The following is a 26,533-nucleotide window of genomic DNA, read 5'->3' as shown; positions in this document are numbered from 1 at the left end:
GTCAATAACTTGTCCTGGATCTAGATACGCAAAGCCCAATTACAGTGGTAGTTTGCAGAATTATCCATATTAGTTTGTAACAGTATTCACTGCTGTGGCAGAAAGCAAGTCAGATTGAGCTGACAGACCGCGATAATGGGTGCAATTTTCACTTCAGTATACAGAGTACTGGCTGAAGCCAAAAAGCCTGCACACAGATCTCCAGCTGCACAGCCACGTTTTCTCAACAGATTTTAGTGCATCGCGCAAAAAACCCACTTCCTACAGAGATTGGGGCACCATCCTTAAAGGCTCGCCACAAAGGTTGGGGGAGTGCAAGGGTACTTCCCAGGCATGTCCTCTTCCCCCCCCCCCCCCCCCCCCCATGGAGAACCCTAGTGGGTTCCCCTCACTGTTTCACGTTTTGTAAAACCTGTTGTGAACCTCGCCTACAATAGTCAGTGAGGGCGGGGAAGATATTGCGGGAAAGAACTATAATAAAATGCAAATGTTAAGATTTGTTGAAATGAGGCTCCTGTCCAAACGTCATGGGCAATGGGCACTGAAAATCGGGAAACAAAATTTTGCTGTCTTCTGTAATCGCTGCAGTCCATGTAGGTACAGTGTTATTAAGGAGGGGGTTCTGGAATTTTGACTCAGCAGTAGCGAAGGAACAAAGATATAGTTCATTTTCAGTGCCAAGGGCGTTGGTTGGCAGTAATTAACACTTACCACATTGTTAAAAGGGTACATATACTTGAAATTACACAACTGAATTTCGATGACAAATTTATTTCATACAAACCATACAAATACAGCAACTTCACACCATTCAGTGGTGAGACACAAAGCAAGATACTGGGCTCGATTCTCTGGAAACATTTCTAAGTGTGGTGGCGAGCGGGAACTGCCGCGAGCTTCCCGGCGCTCGGACCAGCAACACAATTCAACATTAATTGGTCCACTTAACAAGGTCCCACAGGCTTCTTGCCACAAATGAAGGTTTGCCAGCCGATTCATTGGCACCATGCTCGCCAGCCTCCCGCGAACAAGGTCTAGCAGCACTTGCTCAGCCAACCCCAGTCAGCTCCCACCAATCTCACCGAGGAGACCGGGCCCAAGATTTGGGGATGCAGACCTGGGGAGGTTCATAGATGCAGTGGAGGCCAGGAGAGATGTCCTGTACCCCAGAGGGTCAGCGCCAGGGCAGCCAGTGCTGCCTGGGACGAGGTGGCGGGGGCTGTAAGCTCTGGGAGCACTGGCCTCCATGCCGGAAAAGGGTAAATGACCTATGCCGGGCAGCGCAGGTGAGTGGACATAAACGACGCCCCAACTCCCCCCCACGCGAGCATCCACCTTATAACCCCCATATGGCCCTCAACCCTCCCTTCACCACTATGAACCACACATGTGGCTAATGATGTCTTCTCTGTGTCTCCTCAGGAAATGTTCTCACACAATTGTCAAGAGAAGGCCAAGACCGGCGGAGGCATGCCAGACATAAAAATCCTCACCTCCTTCCATCCGGGTGGCCCCCTCTTCAGCCTCTCAGGAGACCACCTCAGAGGGGAGCTCTGAGGAAGACACGATCGAGGCGTCACATCTGTCATCCCCACCCTCCACCAGTGCCGATATGCGCACCTCGGTGGGAAACGTTAGTGGTCAGGCTTCTGGGGCACAATCTGGTGAGCACCACAAAGCTGAAGATGCACATCAGCTGGAGGCAGGAATCCCCAGGAGAGACTGCAGTCGGAGGTCTGCTGGATCCCAGGACCCAGCTGGGTCCCAACCTGTTGCTGAGCCTCTGGTACAGGGTTACCCAGAGCTGATGGAGACGTTAAAGAGCGGCCAGGATATTCAGAGGGAAATGTCAGTCACACTCCAGCAGTCCACAGACGATTGGAGGAGTCCCAGAGGTTACGGCGCTGGAGGTGTTGCCGGCAATGCATGGCACCGTGGCCAACACTGCTAAAGTGGCGACTGCAGTGGAGAGTCTGGTGCACGACGTCAGCACCATTAGTGAAGTTGTTCAAGGCATTGCGCAGTCGGTGATGGCCATGGCTGAGGGTCTCGGCAGAATGTCCGCCTCATTGGGGGATGTGACGCAGTACCAGGCTGACCTTGATGAGATGCCGTGGGACACGTCCCGCTCTCAGATGGGAATGACTGAGGCACTGTGGAGCTTGTCTTAGTTGCAGATGAGCATTGCCGAGGTACTGCAGAGCATGGCCCAATCACTGAGGAGCATCGCCAGGACATCGACAAGATGGTGCAGGCATCGGAAAGCTGCCAGGGTTGGTAGAGCCAGATGATGCAGGAGCAGCCGGGCCTCAAAACAGATGCCCCTCCGCCCCAGCGTGAACCCCAGGGCCCAATGGGCACTGACCAGGAGGAGGAGGGCTGAGTGCCATCCCGGACCCACCCCATAGCGTGGTGACGGTGGCCACCAGCTCCCCCAAGTTCTACCCCTCTGATGAGGCCGCGTCTCACAGTCAGCACACGGAACAGAGCGGCACGGCCGTTCATGTGCCATCGGCAAGTGCACTGGGGCCGCAGTCGGGCTGACCTCATAATCCCCTGACCCATCTCTCCAGGCATCCCCCCTGCCCCATGAGCACACCGCGATGGGTGTGAGTGAGCACTCAGCAGACAGGCAGGGGTCAGACTCTGGCATAGATTGAGGAGCACCAGCACCCAGCTCTCTGTGGGCTATCATCAGCCCCTGTCCTCGACAGTGCACCATCACCCTGGAGTGATGTGATACAGACCATGGGTGTTCGGGTGTTGGCTGCTGTGCGTGTCGTGTTGGTGTTGCTCCGTGCAGAGTTCAGGTACAGTGCCCAGGCATTACGGTTTGTTTGGGATGCTGGGCAATGACTCCCACATGTTACATGGTCTACCTACCCGTAGGAATCCATTTGGGATGTGTGATGTGTTCACTTAACCACGATTGCCAATTCCCTATTAGCAATAGCCTTCAGTTGCACGGCTAGAGGCCTCGGCAGTCGGTGGGGGTTATGGGTGGTCACAGCAGGGACAAGAGTTGCCCCTGGAACGGATACACATAATCCATGGGTTGGCATGGTGGTGCCACGCGCGGTTTTCCCGCCCCGCTGAGCACTGGGGCAGCAAGCACAACGCCCCCAGGATCTTTGCCTGTGAGCAAAATGGCTACTCACCTCCTCGGCTCCCCACAGAACCCTTCTGCCAGGTTCACGTTTTTCAAAAGGAATACTAATCGGCGCCAACGTGACCACTTGTTTGGGTGGCCGATGAATCACAGGATGCCGTTGGATAAGGGGTGGCTCCCGTTAATTGTATGGTAATAGAGCTTAAGGGGTGATAATTGGTCTCTCGTCATGCTACGGTGGGATTCCAATTTTGCCTGCGGGAGCGGGCCTTTTGCTGCGCAGACTGTTTGGCTCCAGCCCAGATTCTCGTTTTCAGCCTTGTTTCGCTCGAGTGAGAGCACAAGAGGCCAGAGAATCGCGCCCACTGTTTTGCCAAGCATAGCAGCACACTTGGACAGCAACTTTTGGATCACCAAGTATAACTAATCTGCTCCTTGCGCTATTTGTGCGTAAATAATGGTAGCATCATTAGCCTCACCATTATTTTGACATCAATTTCAGTATCAAAGCCTCAATAACATCCAATAACAGCAAGTGCAGCTACTCTGCAGTAACTCAGGAGTTTTTCCACTAACAGGAGCTATGAAAATGTCATTTATTTCAATTTTAAAGCCAACTGGCACGCCAGTATTTTCATAGAATTTACAGTGCAGAAGGAGGCCATTCGGCCCATCAAGTCTGCGCCGGCTCTTGGAAAGAGCACCCTACCGAAGCCCACACCTCCACCCTATCCCCATAACCCAGTAACCCCACCCAACACTAAGGGCAATTTTGGACACTAAAGGCAATTTATCACGGCCAATCCACCTAACCTGCACATCTTTGGACTGTGGGAGGAAACCGGAGCACCCGGAGGAAACCCACGCACGCACGGGGAGGACGTGCAGACTCCGCACAGACAGTGACCCAAGCCGGGAATCGAACCTGGGACCCTGGAGCTGTGAAGCAATTGTGCTATCCACAATGCTACCGTGCTGCCCTATTTTCTTCAGATAGGTTGGCGAAAACCATTAATGCCCTGGGCTCAGATGGTGTTACTATTATTGACCTATTCCACTCGCATGAGCTTTTGAGATGGAGATTGATGAGTGGTACGACAACCAGTGGAGGAGGATCAGAAACATGGTAGGTAGATTTTATAATTGGTACTGAAGAATGGTTTTTCACATCCAGACAGCCTCAATATTTTCTTGCAGAAAATGCAGAAAACTTTGTCTAAGCTGGACATGCAAGCACCTGACAGTACATTCAGGAAACCTCAGTCCCCAGACATCTTTTTTATTTTCTTTCACCCAGGACATTTCATCTCGCCTTGGCTCGAGGTTGTAATGAAAACATGGAAGGTCGCTGGCTGGATGGCCTGTCTGCCAGCTGTATAATTGGATGGGACATATAAAATTGCTTTTAATTATCTCCTTAATGGACTTAATTGCCTGCTTAATTGTTGGCAGGCATGCTTCGGCTGCTGCATGTTCCCGCTGAGCGAAATATTTCACCAGTTTGTGATGTCAGGACACGACCGAACACCTTCTGGCACGATTTCAAACGCTTTCTGTTTGGGTGCACACGAACTCAACTGTAAAATTCTGGTCATGGGTTTGTTCAAGGTAGTGTTTAACTAACTTGATTTGAGTTTTTTATGATGAGGCAACATGCAGGGTTGATGAGGGTAATGCAATTGATGTAGTGTATATGGGCTTTCAAAAGGAGTTTGATAAAGTGCCTCACTATTGACTTGTTAGTAAAGTTGAAGCCCATGGAATAAAAGGGGCAGTGGCAACATTAATATGAAATTTGTTAAAGGACAGGAAAAAAAGCGAGTAGTGGTGAATGGTTTTTCAAATATCAGATTGGAAAAAATACATGCAGTGGTCAGTAGCAAAGACCTCTCCTTTTTGTGATATATATTTATGACTTGGATATATATGGCACTATTTCAAAATATACAGATGACACAAAACTGGCAAGTGTAATGAAAATTGAGAAGGATGGTGATAGACTCAAAAGGTCTGATGGGAGAACTTGCGACAGATGGAATTCAATACAGGGAAGTGAGAAGTGATATATTTTGGTTGGAAAAAAGCAGAGGCAATATAACTAATTCTAAAAGGGCTACAGGAACAGACAGCCTCACGTTAAATGAGGCTGTCTCATTAAAAAGCATTTGGAATCCTGGTCTTTATAAAGTGAAGCAGAAAATCTAAAAGCAAGGATGTTATGATGAATCTTTATAAAATACTGGTTTAGCCACAACTGGAATATTGTATCCAATTCTGGGCACTGCACTTTAGGAAGGATTTGAAGGACTTAGAGAGGGTGCAGAAGGGATTTACTGAAATTGTTCTGGACTGAAGGACTTCAGTTATGTTGATTGATTGGAGAAGCTATTTATTCCCCTTAGAATAGAGAAGGTCAAGAGGAGATCTGATAGAGGTATTTAAATCAGGAGTGTTTAGAAAGTGTAGATAGGGAGAAACTGTTCCCATTGACCAAGGATCAAGGATTCGCATTCACCAGTTACTATACAACCAGCATAATATAAGTACACATAAATTAGAATAAAAGTGGATACAACATTTTATAATTAGATAAACTTGACATGATGAAACAAAGCATTACAACAGGAAGTCAAATGGCGCAGAAAGAAGAACACACAAGTGCAAAATGTTAATTACATATAAATTCATAACATCTCACCATATTATTCAATTTATATTAAAATTGTGAGCAGGTTATTGCATCAGATTTTTATCACATCACTTCATCTAACTAGTTGCTTGTTTCCTTTTGGATACATAAAAGGAACATAAACAGTAAATAAAAAAAATTAAGAGGAACAATCAAAAATAGATTGAAAATGGTTTCCATTGAAAGCTAATGAATTACTAGCATTTAAAGGACCACCACAGTATATAACTTGCATGTTAATTATTTCTGTGGTTTCTATAATCCTTACACATTTCAAATACAATTAATCCTGAGCATTTTCTTGATTGAGGACTACTTTAAACTGAATTGATTACCATGAAGAATTATATGCTTGCATTGGTACTTTACATTCAAGCAGCTCATTAAAATCCTATTGAGGTAGCATTACTCAATTACATTTTTAGCCCAACATATTGTTTTTATAAATATGCTATAATTGGAAGTTTCAACTCACCAGCTATTGGATCCATAGCTTCCCTATTGCTTGGAGAATATGAACTTTGCGAGGATGAAAGTCCACCAGTGGAACTGCTAGTAAAGTGCATGTTTGATCTTCGAGCACGCGGTCCTCCAAGGCCTCGGCCAGGATGAAACATCCTACGTACGTGTCGAACACCACTGGATTCATCATAAATAATCATTAAAGAAATATAAGCAAAGAATGGCAAGCAAAATTTCCAATTTAAAATATATTAAAATTCTCGAGATTTTTTGTTCATTACACTTATTATCTGTTTGCATACAGCTACAATAGGGACAAGGTAAAGGACAACAATGGCTCCACTTCCTGCTCACACATCACTGCCTCTGCTGTTCCTCAAGGATTTATCCTTAATGTCCCTCTATTTCTCACCTAAATGCAGTTCTTTGGCAACATCATCTGAAAAACAAAGCTTTAGTTTTCACACCTACGCTGACAACACCCAGGTGTACCTCACCACCACACCTTTTTGACTTTGCCACTGTTGCTAACTTATTAGACTGCTTGCCAACATCCAGTAGTGGATGAGCAGAAAATTCCTTCAATTAAATATCAAAAAGGCCAAAAACATTGGTTGGAATTTTATGGCCCTGTCGCCAGCATGCGAGTGGCTCAAGTCCATTGACTTCGGCGGGACCAGAAGATCCCACCAGCAGGGGGTGCTGTAAAATTCCATCCATTGTCTTTGGTCCTTGCTATAAACTCCCTTTCCTAGATACCAACTCCATTTTTCTTCCTGGCATCTGAGAACTAACCCAGGCTGCTTGCAACCTTGGTGTCATATTTGCTCCGAGATGAGTTTGCAACGACACATTCACAACATCACTACAGCCTCCTGTTTTCATCCCTGTAACACTGATCAACTCTACCACTCTTCACCTCATCTGCTATCCATATCTTCAAACATTACAATTCTATTAAACTCCCAGCCAGCCTCCTGCAGTCCACCCCATGAATACCTGTAGTCATTCAAAAACCTGCTCTCTTGTCATTTATTCCTGCCAAGTTCCATTCATCCCTGTTCTCATTGAGCCACATTTGCTTCTGGTAAAGTAACACCTCAATTTTAAAATTCTCACCCTTGTTTTCAAGTACTTCCATGACCATGCCCCCTCCTGTCTCTCTATAAGAGCAATATTGCAGGAGATAACCTAAATACTTCAACCAAGAGACTAATCTGTTATGTATGAACATAAATTTAAAGTGGTTGAATAAGAAGGCCTGGCACACTTTTCGGAATATGGAATAAATGCCAATCTTGGCATTGACACCCACACCCCAGGAATGAATATTTTTAAAATCTTGGGTGGCAAAATGACTAGTGGATGGGATGCCCACCAAGCTGACTGCTTTGTCTTGTAGTGTCAGCATCTTGATTGTTTCTGGAACTGCACCCATCCAGGCAACAGAGTATATGCCATTGCACCCTTATTTATGTCTGGTTTGTGGTGGAAAGGCCCTGAAGAGGGGCAGAGAATGGTGCTCGCCATTTTGGTCTATTATAATAAACAGTTAAAAGAGATACTAAATCATCCAATTAATTGTAAGTGAGCCATAACAAATTTATAGGTATTTGTAAGACTAAAATCCTCTAGGAGTTTTTCTCATTATAAAAATAAATAAAATCAGACTCACCCAAGATTATAGGACACTTGGCGCTGCAATGACCTGACTGTAAAAATGCTAACACACAGCCAGTGCATTGTCATGTTGACATACTTATTTTGCTTTGACAAAGAGTCATCGGACTCGAAACGTTAGCTCTTTTCTCTCCCTATAGGTGCTGCCAGACCTGCTGAGATTTTCCAGCATTTTCTCTTTCGTTACTTATTCTGCAGCTTGGCTCAGTTGGTAGCACTATTGTCAGATGATTGCAGGTTGAAGGTTGACAGCAGGGTATGAAAGTTCAATCTAAGCTAATATACAGTATAGCACAGTAATCAGGAAGCCCTGCATGCGTGCATTATCTATATGCATAGAAATATCAAGATTTTGACCTCTGGAACAAAAAAAACTCTAAATGTCAAATAATAAAGTTACAAAGATGCCCCCCCCCCCCCACTCTACATGCAGAAATTTAAATATCCCTGATATATACCTGCCAAGGTATAGGGTACTTTTCAGGGATCAACCTGACTGTACTATCTCTGCATGGATCTCTTCTAACCTCATTTCCACAGGTGCAACCCTTGCAAAAGCACAATATAATTCAAGAACAATGTTGCAGGAGATAATCCAAATGCCTCAACCAAGAGATTAATGTGTTATGTATGAACTTGGATTTAAAAGTGCCAGTGGACCATTTGACCCTGGGGAACATCACATGTCGATCGGACTCTGCTTTTAAATAACAACTGCAAAAGCAATTCAAAAAAGGAACAAAATACCGGAGCTATTTCTTCTCTCTGCACAAGTGACACTGGGGCTAATTGTAGTTGTGACTATAACTATGACTTAACTGTAGCACCAACGAAGATTTAACCTGGGATTACGGCATGGAAGCACATTATGCAATGTACTAACCCAATGAAGTAGTTTAATTTTTTGACTGATTAACAACAAGGCTCGAGTACAGCTCCCATTTTCTCTCTGGATAGTGTTGGTACTGGGAGGTGGGTGTTCGTGTTTCCAGGAATGGAGATAAACTGTGGGTTGCTGTTTTTTTCTTCAACCAGTCTGCCACTGAAGCTGCTCTGCTTTGCCATGTTCTCATCTTTCCATTTCCACAAGCTAGTTATTAAGCTTTCCACATTTTCATTTTTCTTTTTAATTCTTACTCTCATTATGCCTCATGGTCTGTCATACAACCTTCTCATGTTCCTCGTTTAAGTAATTAACACTACTTCCCCTTGTTTAGATCCTTTTGAATGACGTTTGGCTGTAAATATTCCAGTTTTGACATGAGGTCCATTTCCAAAGCATTCATTTGTCTGTTCTGTCAACCAATACCGGCCGACCTCCCGAGTTTGTCTGGTTTTGCTCCAAGTATAGCAGTTTAGGTCCTAACGCCCAAGTTCACTAACAAACTTCGGTGAAACCAATGCTACATCCAAGAGCAGTCTCTAAAAATGAGAAATGTCATTTCACAAGGAAAAAAAAGACTTACATTTATATAGCACCTGTCATAATATCAGGATGCCCCAAAACACTTTACAGCCAATGAAGTACTTCTGATGTGTAATCACTGGAAAGGCAGCAGTAAGTTCCTGCAAATAGCAATGTGATAATGACCAGAGAATCAGTTTTGGCAATGCTGGTTGAGATATAAATATTGACCAGGGCACCAGGCTGAACCCCCCTCAACCCCAGCTCTTTTTTGAAATAATATCATGGGATCTTTTATGTCCACCTTAGACAGTAGGTGGGGTCTCTGTTTAACTTCTAATTTAAAAGGTAACACCTCCAACACCATGGCATTCTTCACTACTGCACAAAGAGGCTTGAATCCAAAGTTTAGAGGAGCCACAGCTGGCATAACTGAGAATGAAAGGAGATAAGTCCGATTTAACATCAAAGCCCATTTCATAAACTATGCAATAAAAGATGATCTACAAGAGAAAGTTTCCTGCAACAAAAAAAAATGATAGGGCAGAAGGACGCATTCATTTGGTCAGATGTTCTCTTTCAACAGTCAAGATGTCAAAGGGTAGTCTCCTCAACCTGAAGAAGCATTCAAGGACAACATTTGTAGTGTATATGAATGATCTGGAGGAAAATGTGGGTGGTCTGATTAGTAAGTTTGCGGATGGCATGAAGATTGGCGGAATTGCTGATAGTGCCGAGGATTGTCAGAGGATACAACAGGATATGGATAGATTGGAGACTTGGGCACAGAAATGGCAGATGGAGTTTAATCCAGACAAATGCGAGGTGATGCATTTTGGAGGAAAAAAATCTAGGTATGAATTATACTGTAAATGGCAGGACTCTTAGGAACATTAACATACAGAGGGATCTGGGCGTGCAGGTCCACAGTCCCCTAAAAGTGGCAACACAGGTGGCCAAGGTGATTAAGAAGGCATATGGCATGCTTGCCTTCATCAGCTGGTGCACTGAGTACAGGAGTTGGGAAATCATCTTGCAGCGATATAAAACCTTGGTTAGGCCGTATCTGGTCTATCATGTGCAGTTCTGGTCACATTATCAGAAGGAGATGGAAGCTTTGGAGAGAGTGTAAAGAAGGTTCACCAGGATGTTGCCTGGTTCAAGGGTGTTGGCTATGAGGAGAGGTTGAATAAACTCTGATTGGTTTCACTGGAAAGATGGAAGCTAAGCGGAGACCCGACAGAGGTCTACAACAGTATGAGAGGCATAGACAGGATGGATAGTCAGAGGCATTTTCCAAGGCAGGAAGTGTCAATTACAAGGGGGCACAGATTCAAAGTGAAAGGGGGAAAGTTTAAGAGAGATGTGCAGGCTAAGGTTTTCACACAGAAAGTGGTGGGTGCCTGGAGTTTCCTCCAGTGTGTGGAGGAAGCTGATACAATAGCAACATTTGAGACATCTGGATGTTTCCATGAACAGGGAGGAAATAGAGAGATACAGACCGAGTAAGGGCAGGTTTTTTTTTTGTCAGGGCATCATGATCGGCACAGGCTGGGAGGGCAGAAGGGCCTGTTTCTGTGCTGTACTTTTCCTTGTTCTTTGTTTTATTAGTTAGACCGTCTCACTATTCCTCATGTGTAAGCCTTCAGAGTGACTGCCAACTTCAGGGAACATCATTGAGTCGGATTCCTTGTTCATTCCAAATTCACATGCCCAGCAGATGTGCCAGATACCAATCAGGAGCAAGGGGCAGAGAGGCCAACTTAAGGACCTCTTAACACTGGTTCCAGTGAAATCAACAGAATACGCACAGATGTTGCCTTCTTGGTGTTTATAGTTCAGCTGAAAGGTGGAAAATGCTAGTGCCATCAAGTGAACTTTATTTCTCATTTGTTCAATACCTGGATGGCAAAGGACCTCAAGGTTTCATTGGTATCAAAAGGTTAGCAGAACGTTTATTGTCTTCTCCAGCTTTGGTTGCACTCAGAATTCAGATATTAATAATAATCACTTATTGTCACAAGTAGGCTTCAATGAAGTTACTGTAAAAAGCCCCAGTCGCCATATTCCGGCGCCTGTAGGGGGAGGCCGGTGCGGGAATTGAACCCGCGCTGGTCTTGTTTTGCATTACAAGCCAGCTGTCACAAGTAGGCTTCAATTAAGTTACCGTGAAAAGCTCTGACTCGCCACATTCCGGCGCCTGTTCGGGGTGGCCGGTATGGGAATTGAATCAGCGCTGCTGGTCTTGTTCTGCATTACAAGCCAGCTGTTTAACCCACTATGCTAAACCAGCCCCTGGATGATACAAGTGGGAGAAAAAGATGATCCTGGAACCTAAACTGCAGTTCTACAGGATTGGAACGATAGGCTATATTTGCTCTCTCTTACTTTGGTTGAAGTTTGTCCTTGTCCGTTATCTCATGCATGGGTTAGCTCTGAAGTTATATTTATGCACTTTATATCTTAAAGCTCTTTCGTAGAACACATGCGTTGTTATTTAACAGTGCTTTGGGAATTAATCTAAATGTCGTCGGGCAGATTTGAATTAAACACTCACAGTAACAGAAAGCTAGGGCATTTTGGGTAGTATAACTAGATTCAACATCATATATGTACATTACAGCAACAAGCATGGAGCCAGGTAACTATTATTTGTCAGGAATTGAGAGTATGGATTGAACTATGGTCATTCTTTAGGGTACTAATCCCACTCAATCAGCTGGGTAGTAAACATCTATCCATGCAACGGACTGTGTGAATGAACCAGAGCATCCTCTGGCTGGACATGAGCAAAGACAAAACCACATTGGCTTGGCTCCATATATATATATATATATATAGGTTAGTAAGTTTGCAGATGACACCAAGCGTGGTGGCATAGTGGATAAGGTTATATAAGATTGGAACAGGATCTTGACCAATTGGGCCAGTGGGCCGATGAATGGCAGATGTGAGTTTAATTTGGATAAATGTGAGGTGATGCATTTTGGTAGATCAAAACAGGGCAAGACCTATTCAGTTAATGGTAGGGAGTTGGGGAGAGTTACAGAACAAAGAGGTCTAAGGAGTATAGGTTCATAGCTCCTTGAAGGTGGTGTCGCAGTTGGAAAGGGTGGTGAAGAAGGCATTCAGCATGCTAGGTTTTATTGGTCAGAATATTGAATACAGGAGTTGGGACGTCTTGTTGAAGTTGTACAAGACATTGGTAAGACCACACGTGGAATATTGTGTTCAGTTCTGGTCACCCGATTATAGGAACGATATTGTTAAACTAGAAAGAGTGCAGAAGAGATTTACGAGGATGCTACCAGGACTTGATAGGCTGTGAGTTTTTTCCCTGGAGCGTAAGAGGCTTAGGGGTGAACTTATAGAGGTCTAAAAAATAATGAGGAGCATAGATAAGGTAGATAGTCAACATCTTTTCCCAAAGGCAGAGGAGTCTAGAACTACAGGGCATAGGTTTAAGGTGGGAGGGGAGAGATATAAAAGAGATCAGAGGGGAAATTTCTTCACACTGCTGGAGGTGCCATTTTTCAGGTGAGACTTCAAACAGAGACCCCTCTGCCTGCTCTAGTGAATGTAAAAGATCCCATGGTACTTTCTGGAAGAAGAGTAAGCGGAGTTATCCCCAGCATCCAGGCCCTCTATCAACATCACCAAAACACAGATTATTCAGTTATTAAACACGGCCGCTTGTGGAAGATTGCTAACAGCAGCATTGCCCACAGAAGTGAGTATAGTTCAAATAAAATGTACTTCGATTTGTCACGTGTACCGAAGTACAGTGAAAAGTATTGTTTTGCTGGGGCAACATCCTGGAACTCCCACCCTAGCAGCACATTGGGCGTACCTACACCCCAAAGACTGCAGCAGTTCAAGAAGGCAACCCACCACCACCTTCTGAAAGGCAACTAGGGATGAGCACTAAATGCTGGCTGAACCAGCGATGCCCAAAAAAGTTCAGGAAGATCACTGCATACACAAAAAACATTGGACATAGAATAAATATACAATGTAAATACATAGACAGAGTGAAGCATACAGAATATGGTGCTACAACTGTAGAGAAGATGCGTAGAAAGATTAGTTCAGTTAATAAGAGGGCCATTCAGGAGTCTGGTAACAGCAGGGAAGAAGCTGTTTTTGAATCTGTCGGTGCGTGTTCTCAGATTTTTGTATCATCTGCCTGATGGAAGACGTTGAAAGAGAGAATAGCCCAGGTGGGAGGGGTCTTTGATTATGCTGCCCACTTTCCCAAGGCAACAGGAGATGTAGACAGAGCCAAATATGGGTTCGCATGATGGACTGGGATGTGTTTGTGACTCTGTAGTTTCTTATGGTCTTGGCCGAGCAGTTGCCATACCAATGCAGCCAGATAGGATGCTTTCTATGGTGCAACTGCAAAAACCGATTAAGTGTCAATGTGGACATGCAAAATTTCCTTAATTTTCTGAGGAAGTGTAGGCGCTGCTGTGCTTTCTTGGTCGTAGCGTTGACGTGGGTGGACTAGGACATATTGTTGATGTTTACACCTAGGAATTTGAAGCGGTCAACCATCTCCACCACAGCACCATTGATGCAGAGAGGGTCATGTACGACACTGTGCTTCCTGAAGTCAATGACCAGCTCCTTAGTTTTGCTGAGACTGAGGGAGAGATTGCTGCCATTGCACCATGCCATTAGGTTCTCTCTCTCTCTCTCCTGTACTCTGACTCATCTTCGTTTCAGATCCGACCCACTAAGGATGTGTCATCAGCAAACTTGTAGATGGAGTTGGAGCCCGATTTTGCCACACGGTCGGGTGTTTAGAAGGAGTACAGTAGGGGGCTAAGCCCGCAGCCTTGCGGGGCCACCACGGTATTGAGGGTTATCAAGGAGGAGGTGTCGTTGTTCATCCTTATTGATTGTGGTCTGTGGGTCAGGGAGTTGAGAATCCAGTTGAAGAGGGAGGAGCCAAGTCCTAGGTTTTGGAGTTTGGTTAGGAGCGTGGCTGGGATTATGGAGCTGTAGTCAGTGAATCGGAGTTTGACGTGGGAGTCCTTGTTGTCGAGATGCTCCAGGGATGATTGTTGGGCCAGGGAGATAGCGTCTGCTGTGGAACGGCTATGGCGGTAGCGAATTGCAGTCGATCGAGGCAATCTGGAAGTTTGGAGCTGAGATGTCTCATGACTAACCTCTCGAAGCACTTCACAATGATAGATGTCAGGGCCACTGCTCGGTAGTCGTTGAGGCACATTGCCTGGTTCTTCTGTGGCACCAGTATGATAGTGGTCTTCTTGAAGCAGGTGGGAGCTTCGGAACGAAGTAGAGAGAGGTTGAAGATGGCAGCGAACGCACCCGCCAGTTGGTTCACACATGATCTGAGTGCACTATCAGGGACTCCGTCAGGGCCCGTTGCTTTCCAGAGGTTCACTTTCCAGAAGGCTGATCTAACTTCCGAGGCTGTGACGGTAGGTATTGGTGTGTCCGAGGTTGTTGAGGCAGTTGACGACGATTCGTTGGCTTCCTGCTCGAAACGAGCATAGAATGCATCGAGGCGGGTGCTCTGCTGCCGGAGATTCTACTCGGTTTTGCTTTGTAGCCCATCATGTTGTTTAAGTCTTGCCCCAACTGACGAGAGTCCCTGTCGTTAGTCTGTGAATCTAGCTTACTCTAGTATTGTCTCTTGGCGTCCCTGATGGCTTTGACCTAGATTTCTTGTATAGGTCAGGGTCACCCGTCTTGAACGCCTCAGACCTGGACTTAAGTAGGGAGTGGATCGCCCGGTAAAACCATGGTTTCCAGTTGGGGAACACACGTACTACCTTCTTTGGCACATAGTCTTCGAAACACTTGCTGATGAAGTCTGTGACAGCAGTGACATACTCATCTAGGTTGGCCGCTGAGACTTTGAATATGGACCAGTCCACTGACTCCAAGCAGTCACTTAGGAGCTCTAACCATTCCCTTCCCTCCCACAGCCATGATAGGATCCCCTTTTGCTCACTTTCCACCCCAACAGCCTCTGTATTGAAAGGATCATCCTCGGCCACAACAGAACACATCTTTCCCTCACCTATCCTGTTAACATTCGCTCCCTTGGCAAGACCCTGGCCCACTCGTCCATCGCATCCAACTCCTCATACCCTTCCCACGGCACCTTCCCTTGCAATCACAGAAGTTGCAACATCTGTCCCTTTACCTGTCCACCATTTAAGGTCCCAAGCACTCCTTTCAGGTAAAGCAACATTTCACTTGTGGCTGTGACGGTAGGTATTGGTGTGTCCAAGGCTGTTGAGACCGTTGACAATGGTTTGTTGGCTTCCTGCTTGAAACGAGCGATGAATGCATTGAGTACATCGGGGACAGGTGCTCTGCTGCCAGAGATTCTACTCGGTTTTGCTTTGTAGCCCGTTATGTTGTTTAAGTCTTGCCACAACTGACGAGAGTTCAGTGGAGTTCAATATTTGATTTACTGTATTCGCTGCTCCCAATGCGGTCTCCTCTACACTGGGGAGACTAAACACAGACTGGGTGACGGCTTTGCTGAACACCTTCGCTCAGCCTGCAAGCATGACCCTAATCTTTCTGCTGCATGCCATTTCAACTCACCATCTTGCTCTAATGCCCACATGATCCTTGGCATGCTGCAATGCTGCAGTGAAGCCGGCACTGCTGGAGAAGCAGCATCTCACCTTCGATTCGGCACGTTACAGCCCTCAGGACTAACACTGAGTTCAACAACTTCAGATTGTGACCTATCTCCTCCATCCATATTAACTTCTTAAAAAAAACATTCCAAACATTTTTTTGTTCCGATGCAAAAACCTTCCCTTCCCCACTGGGCTGTCACCTGTCCTCAAGTTTTGCAACATATTTGCTGCAATCTCTCCCAGCTCCCACTAATCCCTGTTCCACCCCTCTTTTATATATATGACATTTTCCCTCTCTTTAGCTCTGAAGAATGCTCTGGGTTTTCTCTCCTTGCAGGTGCTGCCAGACCTGCTGAATTTTTCCAGCAGTCTTTGTTTTTGTTTCCGGTTCCAGCATCCTCAGTATTTTGCTATTTATTCAGACAGTCCTTGACTGAAGAATGACGACATAATAACATTTTGAACAAAGGCAATTTAGATTTAATAACATTTTGAGAAATATGATTTGCATGAATTGAATGTTGGGAATTAAAACAGCTGATAGCTGGGGTGGGATTCTTTAAATGAGTGAAAGAGGCATAAGAGAGAAACCCTTCTATCACCAATTCAAAATTTCATAAAGGGGGTATGCTCCTCACAATATCAGTTGACAGCTTGTGTTCATCCAATCAATTGTGAAAAATGTTAAAATAAACTGTGTCTCAAACAAAGTAATGGGGATGGTGTATACAATTTCCTTAAATAAATAAAAAGTCAATGCAATATTACAAAAGCAATACCATAAAGTTGCACAAGCAGTTTGCGCTCAACATAAAGCGACTGAGTTTGTTCCTTTATCTATTTCACCACTTTGTCAAAAACTAACAATTCCCATTTTAAATTATTGCCATTAATCATTGTGGCACAGGATACGCAACCATGAATTTTCCTTTTGGCACTTTCAGGTAGCTGAATTTTGGACTTTTAAAAGGATATTAAATCTCTAGGAGCCCTGTGTTCAAGTGTAAGATGAGCTGCAAAGTCGTCCGTGACATGATTAGGATCTCCTCCAGGTAATGCTGCACAAATTGGACAAACCTGTAATATATTAAAAGCAAGTTTAATGATCACTTCTAGTGATGACAAAAATCGAAAAGTTCAGGTAAATGAGCAGAACTAACAATTGGGATGGGGATATAAATAAAAGTCAACTCTGAACATTCACAGAAAGGAGCTAAACTCTGCCATTGAAGTACAAATAGGTTTGGGAATGAATTTTAGCATATCTACTATGTTTTTTGTTTTCATTTTAGTTGTCATAAATCTGTAGATCTGCCTAGTTCCTTGTGTGGACTATCCCTATTTCTTTGCACTGTTTTAGCCCTTTCATATTTTGTTCTTTTTGTCTTCCTATTGGCTCACTGAGATGATCTTGTGTATCATCTATTATTGACTGGAGGTCATTCATCTCATTAATGGCTCCCATGGTTGCATTATCTGTTTTTTTCCTTCCCTGCTTTCCTGTCCCATCGTTCCCAACTCTAAGGAGGTGGCTTTATCTTTTGATTCTCAAGAAGGTTTATATTTTCAACATTAACCTGTCTTTTCTCTTTACAGGTGCTGATGGATATGATGCATTTTGTTTCTACCGTCAGAATAATAAAGAGCAGACATGATATTTGATATTCTCAATGACATTAAATACACAAAAATGACCAATTATCTGCAGACAAACTGAGAAGACAGTTGTCTTCTGGATTACAGAACTAGTGTTAACGCCAAATATTATCACTAATTATTGGTGGATATCATAGAATTCCTACAGTGCAGAAGGAATCCATTTGGCCCATCGAGTCTGCACTGGCCCTGGGAAAGCGCACCCTGTTAAGCCCACGCCTCCACCCAATCCCCTTAACCCACCTAAATCTTTTGGACAGTAAGTAACAATTTAGCATGGCCAATCCACCTGAACTGCACATCTTTGGATTGTGGGAGGAAACCTACGCAGACACGGAGAGAAAGTACAAAACTCCACACAGTCACCCGGGGCCGGAATTGAATATGGGTCCCTGGAGCTGAGGCAGCAGTGCTAACCCATTCTATTTTAATATAAATAACCAACCAAGAATTACTGCATTAAACCTGTCTGCAGCTGACAAACATATTTTAAAAATCTGCTGCATAACTAAAAATCTTTGCGAAATTCAGTGATCAAAGGATTAAATGCTTACAAGTAAAGCAATTCTGTCACTAGAGGTCAAGCCAGCAAAATGTAGGGAGGTCAAATTCTACCTCAAATGTTATTAATATTGCAATTCATTCGACCAAGGTGATTGCCTGTTGATGCTCACTGAAAATGCACCACAAGAGTGGTGCATCGAGGTGAAGCACAGGATATAGTGCTGAGACTGGCAAGTACAATTCTGAAGAAGAGTACTTACCAAAACTAATTCTATTTTTCTCTTTCAGCTAGTGACTATGTGCCCACCAAAGTAGAAATATAGATGATTTTGCACTCCCGTTTACAGGGACTGGGAATGCAAAATCCCATGGGAGTCCCAAAGCGTAGTTTACACCGGTGTGTGAGAGGCTGGTAGGTGGATTGGGGGGGGGGGGGGGGGGAGAACAATCAGAACGGGAATCCCAATGTTCAATGTCGTGATCCCCATTTGAATACATTTAAATATAACTATCAGGCCTTTATGCCTAACAGCCGGCATCGCCTGTTCACATTGGCGTGCTTGATTCACGACAAGTCTCCCGCAGCATGCACCAGGCGAGCAGAACCCGCCAGAGGAGTTCAAGGGGTATGCAGTGACAGGGAGACAATATCTGGCCAGTTACGGAGTGCAGTGATGTCTTTAAAAATGGCACCCCGATCCTTTACAACCAGAGTTGTTGGTGGGGTGGGCCCGTGGGACTCAGTTCTTTATTTTTTTTCAGCCGTGTGCCGAACAATACGGTGGGAAATGCCACCTTTGGGGCTGGCGGCTTACTCACTATTTGTCCCCACCGACTATTTTTGACAAAATTCACACTTCATCTCCATACTGCATGACAGTACACAACAATAGGTTTTGCAATTGTCGCAAACACAGAACACTTTATTTACTGTTCCTGGAATTCTTCTGAATTATACCTTGTTTCTGTTCTTTAACTTCAGTTGTGTTGAGATATTCTTTTTGTCTCAATTCCCTGGTTATTTGGACTGTAACTGGTACTTTAGGAAGTCTGCCTCTGTGCAGCTTCCGTCCTGTCCAGTTTCTCCTAGCAGAGCTTAGAAATATTCACTCTCCGGTATTCTGTCTGCAACTGTCCACAAACTCAGCTAAACTAAGAACAAAAAGCCTTCCCACCTTAATATGGACGGCAGTTAGAATTTCTACAGTGCAGAAGGAGGCCATTCGGCCCATCGTGTCTGCACCAGCCCCTGGAAAGAGCACCCCACTTAAGTCCACGCCTCCACCTATCCCCATAACCCAGTAACCCTACCTAAGTTTTTGGACACTAATGCGCAATTTGGCATGGCCAATCCACCTAACCTGCACATCTTTGGACTGTGGGAGGAAACCGGAGCACCCAGAGGAAATCCACGCAGATAGGGGGAAAACATGCAAACTCCACACAGACGGTCACCCAAGGCCAGAATTGAGACCGGACCCAAGATTCCGGGATGCTGATCAGGGGATGCTTCTAGATGCAGTGGAGGCCAGGAGGGATGTCTTGTTCCCCGAGGGTCCAGGAGAGTCAACCACAGGGCATCCAGTGATGCCTGGGATGAGATGACGGCAGCTGTCAGCTCGGGGAGCGTGATCTGGACGACTGGCCTCCTGTGCCATAAAAATGTCAATAACCTACACCGGGCAACATGAGTGAGTAGACACCAAAGCCCCCCAACCCCAAGGGAGCATCCAGGCCCCAACTCCCCATGCGACCCCCAACCCTCCCTCCACAGCCTGCCCTTCAACCCTCCTTTAACACACACCCTCCCACCACTGTGAACCACACGTGTGGCCAAGGATGCCCCTTCTGTGTTTTTTTAAAAAACATTTTTTATTTACAATGCAGATGGAGGCCATTTGGCCCATTGGCTCTGCATCGGCCCTTGGAAAGGGCACCCTACTTAAACCCACGTCTCTACCCCATCCCCGTAAACCAGTAACCCCACCTAATGTTTTGGACACTAAGGGGCAATTTGGCAGTGCTAATCCACCTAACCTGCACATCTTTGGACTGTGGGGGAAACCGGAGCACCCGGAGGAAACCCACGCAGACACGGGGAGAAAATGCAAATGCCACACAATCACCCGAAACCTGAATTGAACCCGGGCCCTGGAGCAGTGCCACCGTGCTGCCCTGCCTACTCAGGAAAAGGAGACTGACCCAGGGATGCCCGACTTAAGAATCCTCACCTCCTTCAAGGAGTGCGCTCTGGAGTTGGCCCGAGGTGGCCGAAGACAGATCAGTCACCCACGTGGAGGTTGGCGGACGCCGCAGAGGTGAGGAACCACTGGGCCCCACCCGGAGGACCTGTCAAGCGTGAGTTGTTATTGCCTTACTGACTGACCCATCCCTCTCACTGACCAGATGCCCATTCTCCCGCAGGTCCTCCAGCCGACAATGCCTGCCCATCCTGGGTGGCACCCTCTCCGAGCACCTCGGAGGAGAGCTCCGAGGATACAATCATTAATAATCGCGGTGCAGCTGTCATCCCCTGCCTCCACCAACGCAGATGTATACACCTCGGTGGGAAATTTTAGTGGTCAGGCTTCAGGGGCACAATCTGGTGAGTCCCACACTGCTGATGATGCACATCAGGTGGAGGCAGGAATCCCCAGGCAAGACAGTAGTCGGAAGGGTGCAGGACCCCAGGACCCAAGTGGGTCCCAGCCTGGTGCTGAGCCTGTGGTACAGAGTTACCCGGAGCTGATGGAGACGATAGGGAGCAGCCGGACATTCAGGGGGAGATGTCAGTGTCACTCCCAGAGGCTATTGGCGTAGGATGGCATGGTACCAAGGCCAAAACTGATAAGGTGGCAACTGCAGAGGAAAGCCTGGTGCACAATGTCAGCACCATTACTGAAGGTGTCCACGGTGTTGCGTAGTCGGTGACAGCCATGGCCGAGGGTCTCAGCAGAATGTCCGAGGAGCATTGTCGAGGGCGCGACACTATGGTGCAGACATTGGGGAACTGCAAGGGCTAGCAGAGCCAGGTGATGCAGAGGCAGCCGGGCGCAAACCAGCTGCCCCTCTGTCCCAAGGTGAACCCCAGAGCCCGATGTGTACCGACTGGGAGGAGGGGAGGCTGGGTGTCAACCCTGACCCATCCTGTGGAGTGGTGATGGTGGCTACCAGCTCCAGAGTTCCACCCATCCGATAAGATGCGTTTCGAAGTCAGCACACTGGTCAGGGCGGCACGGCTATGCGCCGGGGCCTTCTGGCTTCAGAACCGCCAGAGGAGACCTGCGAAGGGCATCAAAGGTCTAGGGACGAGGCAAGCAGCTGGCTGCCTCCACATCTGATGTGCATCCTGGGGAAACACCTAGATATAGCAGTAGAGTTAGAGGGCCAAGCAGGTTGAGGATCACCGAGGGGATGTGGGGGGGGGGGAAGAGATTGTGAAATTCAATGTACCTTTTAGTCACTTTCTTCCGTTGACATCCGAATCCTTGGCCCATCTCTCCAGGCATCTCCCCCTCCTCGTGGCACCACCCACCCTCCAGCCATGGGAATGTTCCCGGAGCTGTGCCCCATTCCCTTGGTGTTCCAATGTTGGTTGTTGCATGTGTGGTATTGCCTCCCGCAGTGTTCAGGCACAGTGTCCAGGCATCAAGGTGTGATTGGGATGCTAGGCAATGACTCCCACAAGCTACATGGCCTGCCCACCCATGAGAATCCACTTGGGATGTGCGAAGTGCTCACTTTAAAAAAAATAAATCTAAGAGTACCCAATTCATTTTTTCCAATTAAGGGGAAATTTACCGTGGCTAATCCACCTACCCTGCACATCTTTGGGTTGTGGGGCGAGTCCTACACAAACACGAGGCGAATGTGCAAACTCCACACGAATAGTGACCTAAGAACATAGAACATTACAGCGCAGCCCTTCGGCCCTCGATGTTGCGCCGACCTGTGAAACCACTCTAAAGCCCATCTACACTATTCCCTGATCGTCCATATGTCTATCCAATGACCATTTGAATGTCCTGAGTGTTGGCGAGTCCACTACTGTTGCAGGCAGGGCATTCCACGCCCTTACTATTCTCTGAGTAAAGAACCTACCTCTGACATCTGTCTTATATCTATCTCCCCTCAATTTAAAGCTATGTCCCCTCGTGCTAGACATCACCATCCGAGGAAAAAGGCTCTCTGTCCACCCTATCCAATCCTCTGATCATCTTGTATGCCTCAATTAAGTCATCTCTTAACCTTCTTCTAACGAAAACAGCCTCAAGTCCCACAGCCTTTCCTCATAAAGTCTTCCCTCCATACCAGGCAACATTCTGGTAAATCTCCTCTGCACCCTTTCCAATGCTTCCACATCCTTCCTATAATGCGGCGACCAGAATTGCACGCAACACTCCAAATGCGGCTGCACCAGAGTTTTGTACAGCTGCAACATGACCTCATGGCTCCGAAACTCAATCCCTCTACCAATAAAAGCTAACACACCGTACGCCTTCTTAACAACCCTCTCAACCTGGGTGGCAACTTTCAGGGATCTATGTACATGGACACAGAGATCTTTTCTGCTCATCCACACTGCCAAGAATCTTACCATTAGCCCAGTACTCGGTCTTCCTGTTATTCCTTCCAAAATGAATCACCTCACACTTTTCTGCATTAAACTCCATTTGCCACCTCTCAGCCCAGAGCTGCAGATTATCTATGTCCCTCTGTAACTTGTAACATCCTTCCGCACTGTCCACAACTCCACCGACTTTAGTGTCATCTGCAAATTTACTCACCCATCCTTCTACGCCCTCCTCCAGGTTATTTATAAAAATGACAAACAGCAGTGGCCCCAAAACAGATCCTTGTGGTACACCACTAGTAACTGGACTCCAGTCTGAACATTTCCCATCAACCAACACCCTTTGTCTTCTTCCAGCTAGCCAATTTCTGATCCAAACTGCTAAATCACCCGGAATCCCATTCCTCCGTATTTTCTGTAGTAGCCTACTGTGGGGAACCTTATCAAATGCTTTACTGAAATCCATATACACCACATCAACTGCTTTACCCTCATCCACCTGTTTGGTCACCTTCTCAAAGAACTCAATAAGGTTTGTGAGGCACGATCTACCCTTCACAAAACAATGTTGACTATCTCTAATCAAATTATTCCTTTCCAGATGATTATACATTCTAACTCTTATAAACCTTTCCAAGATTTTGCCCACAACAGCAGTAAGGCTCACTGGTCTATAGTTACCGGGGTTGTCTCTACTCCCCTTCTTGAAAAAGGGAACAACATTTGCTATCCTCCAGTCTTCTGGTACTATTCCTGTAGACAAAGATGACTTAAAGATCAAAGCCAAAGGACTCAGCAATCTCCTCCCTAGCTTCCCAGAGAATCCTAGGATAAATCCCATCCGGCCCAGGGGACTTATCTATTTTCACACTTTCCCGAATTCCTAACACCTCCTCCTTATGAACCTCAAGCCCTTTGAGTCTAGTAGCCTGAATCTCCGTATTCTCCTCGACAACATTGTCTTTTTCCTGTGTGAATACTGACGAAAAATATTCATTTAGCACCTCTCCTATCTCCTCGGACTCCAAGCACAACTTCCCACTACTGTCCTTGACTGGCCCTACTCTTGCCCTAGTCATTCTTTTGTTCCTGACATATCTATAGAAAGCTTTAGGGTTATCCTTGATCCTACCTGCCAAAGACGTCTCATGTCCCCTCTTGCTCTTCTTAGCTCTCTCTTTAGGTCCTTCCTAGCTAACTTGTAACTTTCGAGCGCCCTAACTGAACCTTCATGTCTCATCTTTACATAAGCCTCCTTCTTCCTCTTGATAAGTGTTTTGACTGCTTTAGTAAACCACGGTTCCCTTGCTCGATCACTTCCTCCCTACCTGACAGGTACATACTTATCAAGGACACGCAGTAGCTGTTCCTTGAACAAGCTCCACATTTCCATTGTGCCCATCCTCTGCAGTTTTCCTCTCCACCCGATGCATCCTAAGTCTTGCCTCATCGCATCATAATTGCCTTTCCCCCAGATATAACTCTTGCCCTGCGGTATATACCTATCCCTTTCCATCGCTACAGTAAACGTAACCGAATTGTGGTCACTATCACCAAAGTGCTCACCTACCTCCAAATCTAACACCTGTCCTGGTTCATTACCCAGTACCAAATCCAATATGGCCTCGCCTCTCGTTGACCTATCTACATACTGTGTCAGGAAACCCTCCTGCACACATTGGACAAAAACGGACCCATCTAAAGTACTCGAACTATAGCGTTTCCAGTCAATATTTGGAAAGTTAAAGTCCCTAGGGTTGGGATTGAACCTGGGGCCTCAGCACCGTGAGGCAGCAGTACCAACTACTGCGCCACCGTGCTGCCCTGGGAAGTCTTCACTTAACCACGATTGCCAATTCCCAATCGGCAATAGCCTTCAGCCATACGGCCAAAGACCTCGGCAGTCGGTGGGGGTTGTGGGCGGTAGTTGGAGCAGACAGGCAGGGAAAAGTGCTGCCCCGGATGGGGTACGCACGATCCAGGGGTCGGCATGATGCCACGAGCAGTTGCCCGCCGGTTGCCCCCCCTCTCCGCCACCCTTCTATGACGACCCACCCCTGCAGAGGGTCCCCCACCACCAACTGAGGATTCCTCGCCCCCAATCGAGCACCGGGGTGGCAATCCCAGCAGCCCCGGGCCCTTTGCCTGTGAGCAAAGATGGGTACTCACCTGCTCAGTTCCCCACAGAAGACCTTCCGCCAGGTTCAAGTTTTTCAAAAGGAGAAGTAATCGGCGCCAGTGTGAGCACTTGCTGGGGAGGCCACCGAATGACAAGAGGCCATTGGATTTGGGGTGGCTCCTGTTAATTGTATGAATATTGGGCTTAAGTTGTGATAATTGGTTTCTCGCCTCGCTGTGGCGAGATCCTGATTTCACCTTCTGGAGCGGGGTGATCTATCTCCAAGGAAAGGCAATCCAGATAGTTAGACTGTCTGAACTATGTGAGCAATACAGGACTATTTAAGGGGACAGGCAAAAACATGGAACAGAAGCCAAACTTCAGTCCAGCTTAACAGGTCACAAAAGGGACAATCTAAGTCAGGGAAAGCAATTCCTGAACTGCTCAGAACAACCTGACCAGTGCTGCAATGCAAAGAACCCTCATAGGAGAGATCAGTGTCCTACAAGTACAGCTCAGTGCTTCCACTGCCCCTGAACTGGATGCTTTGTCATACTATGCCAGTCAAAGCCACAGAAATGCACACAAGGCGCAAAGTAATCCACGGGGCTGAGACCAATAACCCGGAAGAGATACAACGATGCTTCTTAGTGAAGTCATGGATTTTGATTCCTCATTTTGGAATGCTGACATCCTTGTAAATGGTCATATAATAAATTTCAAATTGTGATTCGGGTACCAGTGCAGCAGTCCTATCACACGAGGGACCATGGCTCAAAACCTTTTGACTTTGATCAATGAACACTCCACTTCACAGGGCAGCAGGAATCCGACTTTCAGTCATTGGCATGACCCTAGAACCACGGTCAGGAGTCAACAGGAATTGCATAGCCCCGAGTCCTCTTCAGCTTAGAAGTCTCTTCTCTCTTTGTGGAACAGGTTGGTCCTTTCTCACTGCAGGCCCAAGAAAAGCCCCAGTGGTCAGACCAGCCTACCATTCATGAGATAACCATGACACCTCCAGTGGAAGTAGTACAAGAGAGTGATCAGCGATGGGAATCTGCTACTTTCAATTACGACAACAGTACAGCTGGTCAACACAGTAAACACCGGGCACACTGCAGCTTCCAGCCAGTGTGCTATGACCACAAGGGATACTGGAACATGTTAGCAGTCTTCCACTATTAATACAAAAAGGTGACCGCACTACTTCTCACCACAGGAAGGCTCTTCCGCAGCCACAGAGGGCATCAAGAGACCTGCATGAAGAAAGAAGAGGAGAAAGAAGAGGAGAAAGATGGGACAAGACGACAAATTCAATGTTTGTCCATCCCGCAAGAAACAATACTGTATAAAATATGAATAAAGTTACAAATAGTTAGTGAAGACTTGCTGTTCTGACTACCGCAAAGATTTCTTTAAGAGACATTGTTCCGCGACTAACACCTTCCCAACACAGACTACAGTTGATCTCAGTGCCCTCATGTTAGGAGGAGGACATTGACCAGGATTTCTCATTGTGGGAAGCACTAGCAACCTCTGTTGGAAGTGGATTTCAGCAGAAGATACGGTTGGGCTGTGATAGATTCTCCTCCCAGCTTTCATTCTGGTATGCCCTGCTAATTTAAGACCTCACATGAATGGCTAATTAAATAAGGAATTAGAGAGCATGTGGAGTTGTGCCCCAAACAGTGAGTAAGAAGC

At 46.2% G+C, this 26,533-nt stretch overlaps 1 protein-coding gene across 2 annotated transcripts in view; it reads right to left on the bottom strand.

Annotated features, from left to right (window-relative positions):
• The window catches only part of kcmf1 (potassium channel modulatory factor 1), a 161,876-nt gene that overhangs the window by 9,585 nt on the left and 125,758 nt on the right, over nucleotides 1-26,533 (bottom strand). For both annotated transcript variants that reach the window (XM_072517012.1, XM_072517013.1), the window contains 2 exons: nucleotides 16,953-17,054; nucleotides 6,274-6,448 (listed from right to left, as the gene is read on the bottom strand). In XM_072517012.1, the coding sequence (XP_072373113.1) occupies nucleotides 6,274-6,448; nucleotides 16,953-17,054 (277 nt within the window). The remainder of the gene's footprint in view (nucleotides 1-6,273; nucleotides 6,449-16,952; nucleotides 17,055-26,533) is intronic.

This window comes from Scyliorhinus torazame, chromosome 9 (genome assembly GCF_047496885.1).
Source record: "Scyliorhinus torazame isolate Kashiwa2021f chromosome 9, sScyTor2.1, whole genome shotgun sequence".
NCBI lineage: Eukaryota > Metazoa > Chordata > Chondrichthyes > Carcharhiniformes > Scyliorhinidae > Scyliorhinus > Scyliorhinus torazame.
The sequence above is the reverse complement of the archived record's forward strand: the minus strand, read 5'-3'. Positions and strand labels throughout refer to the sequence as shown.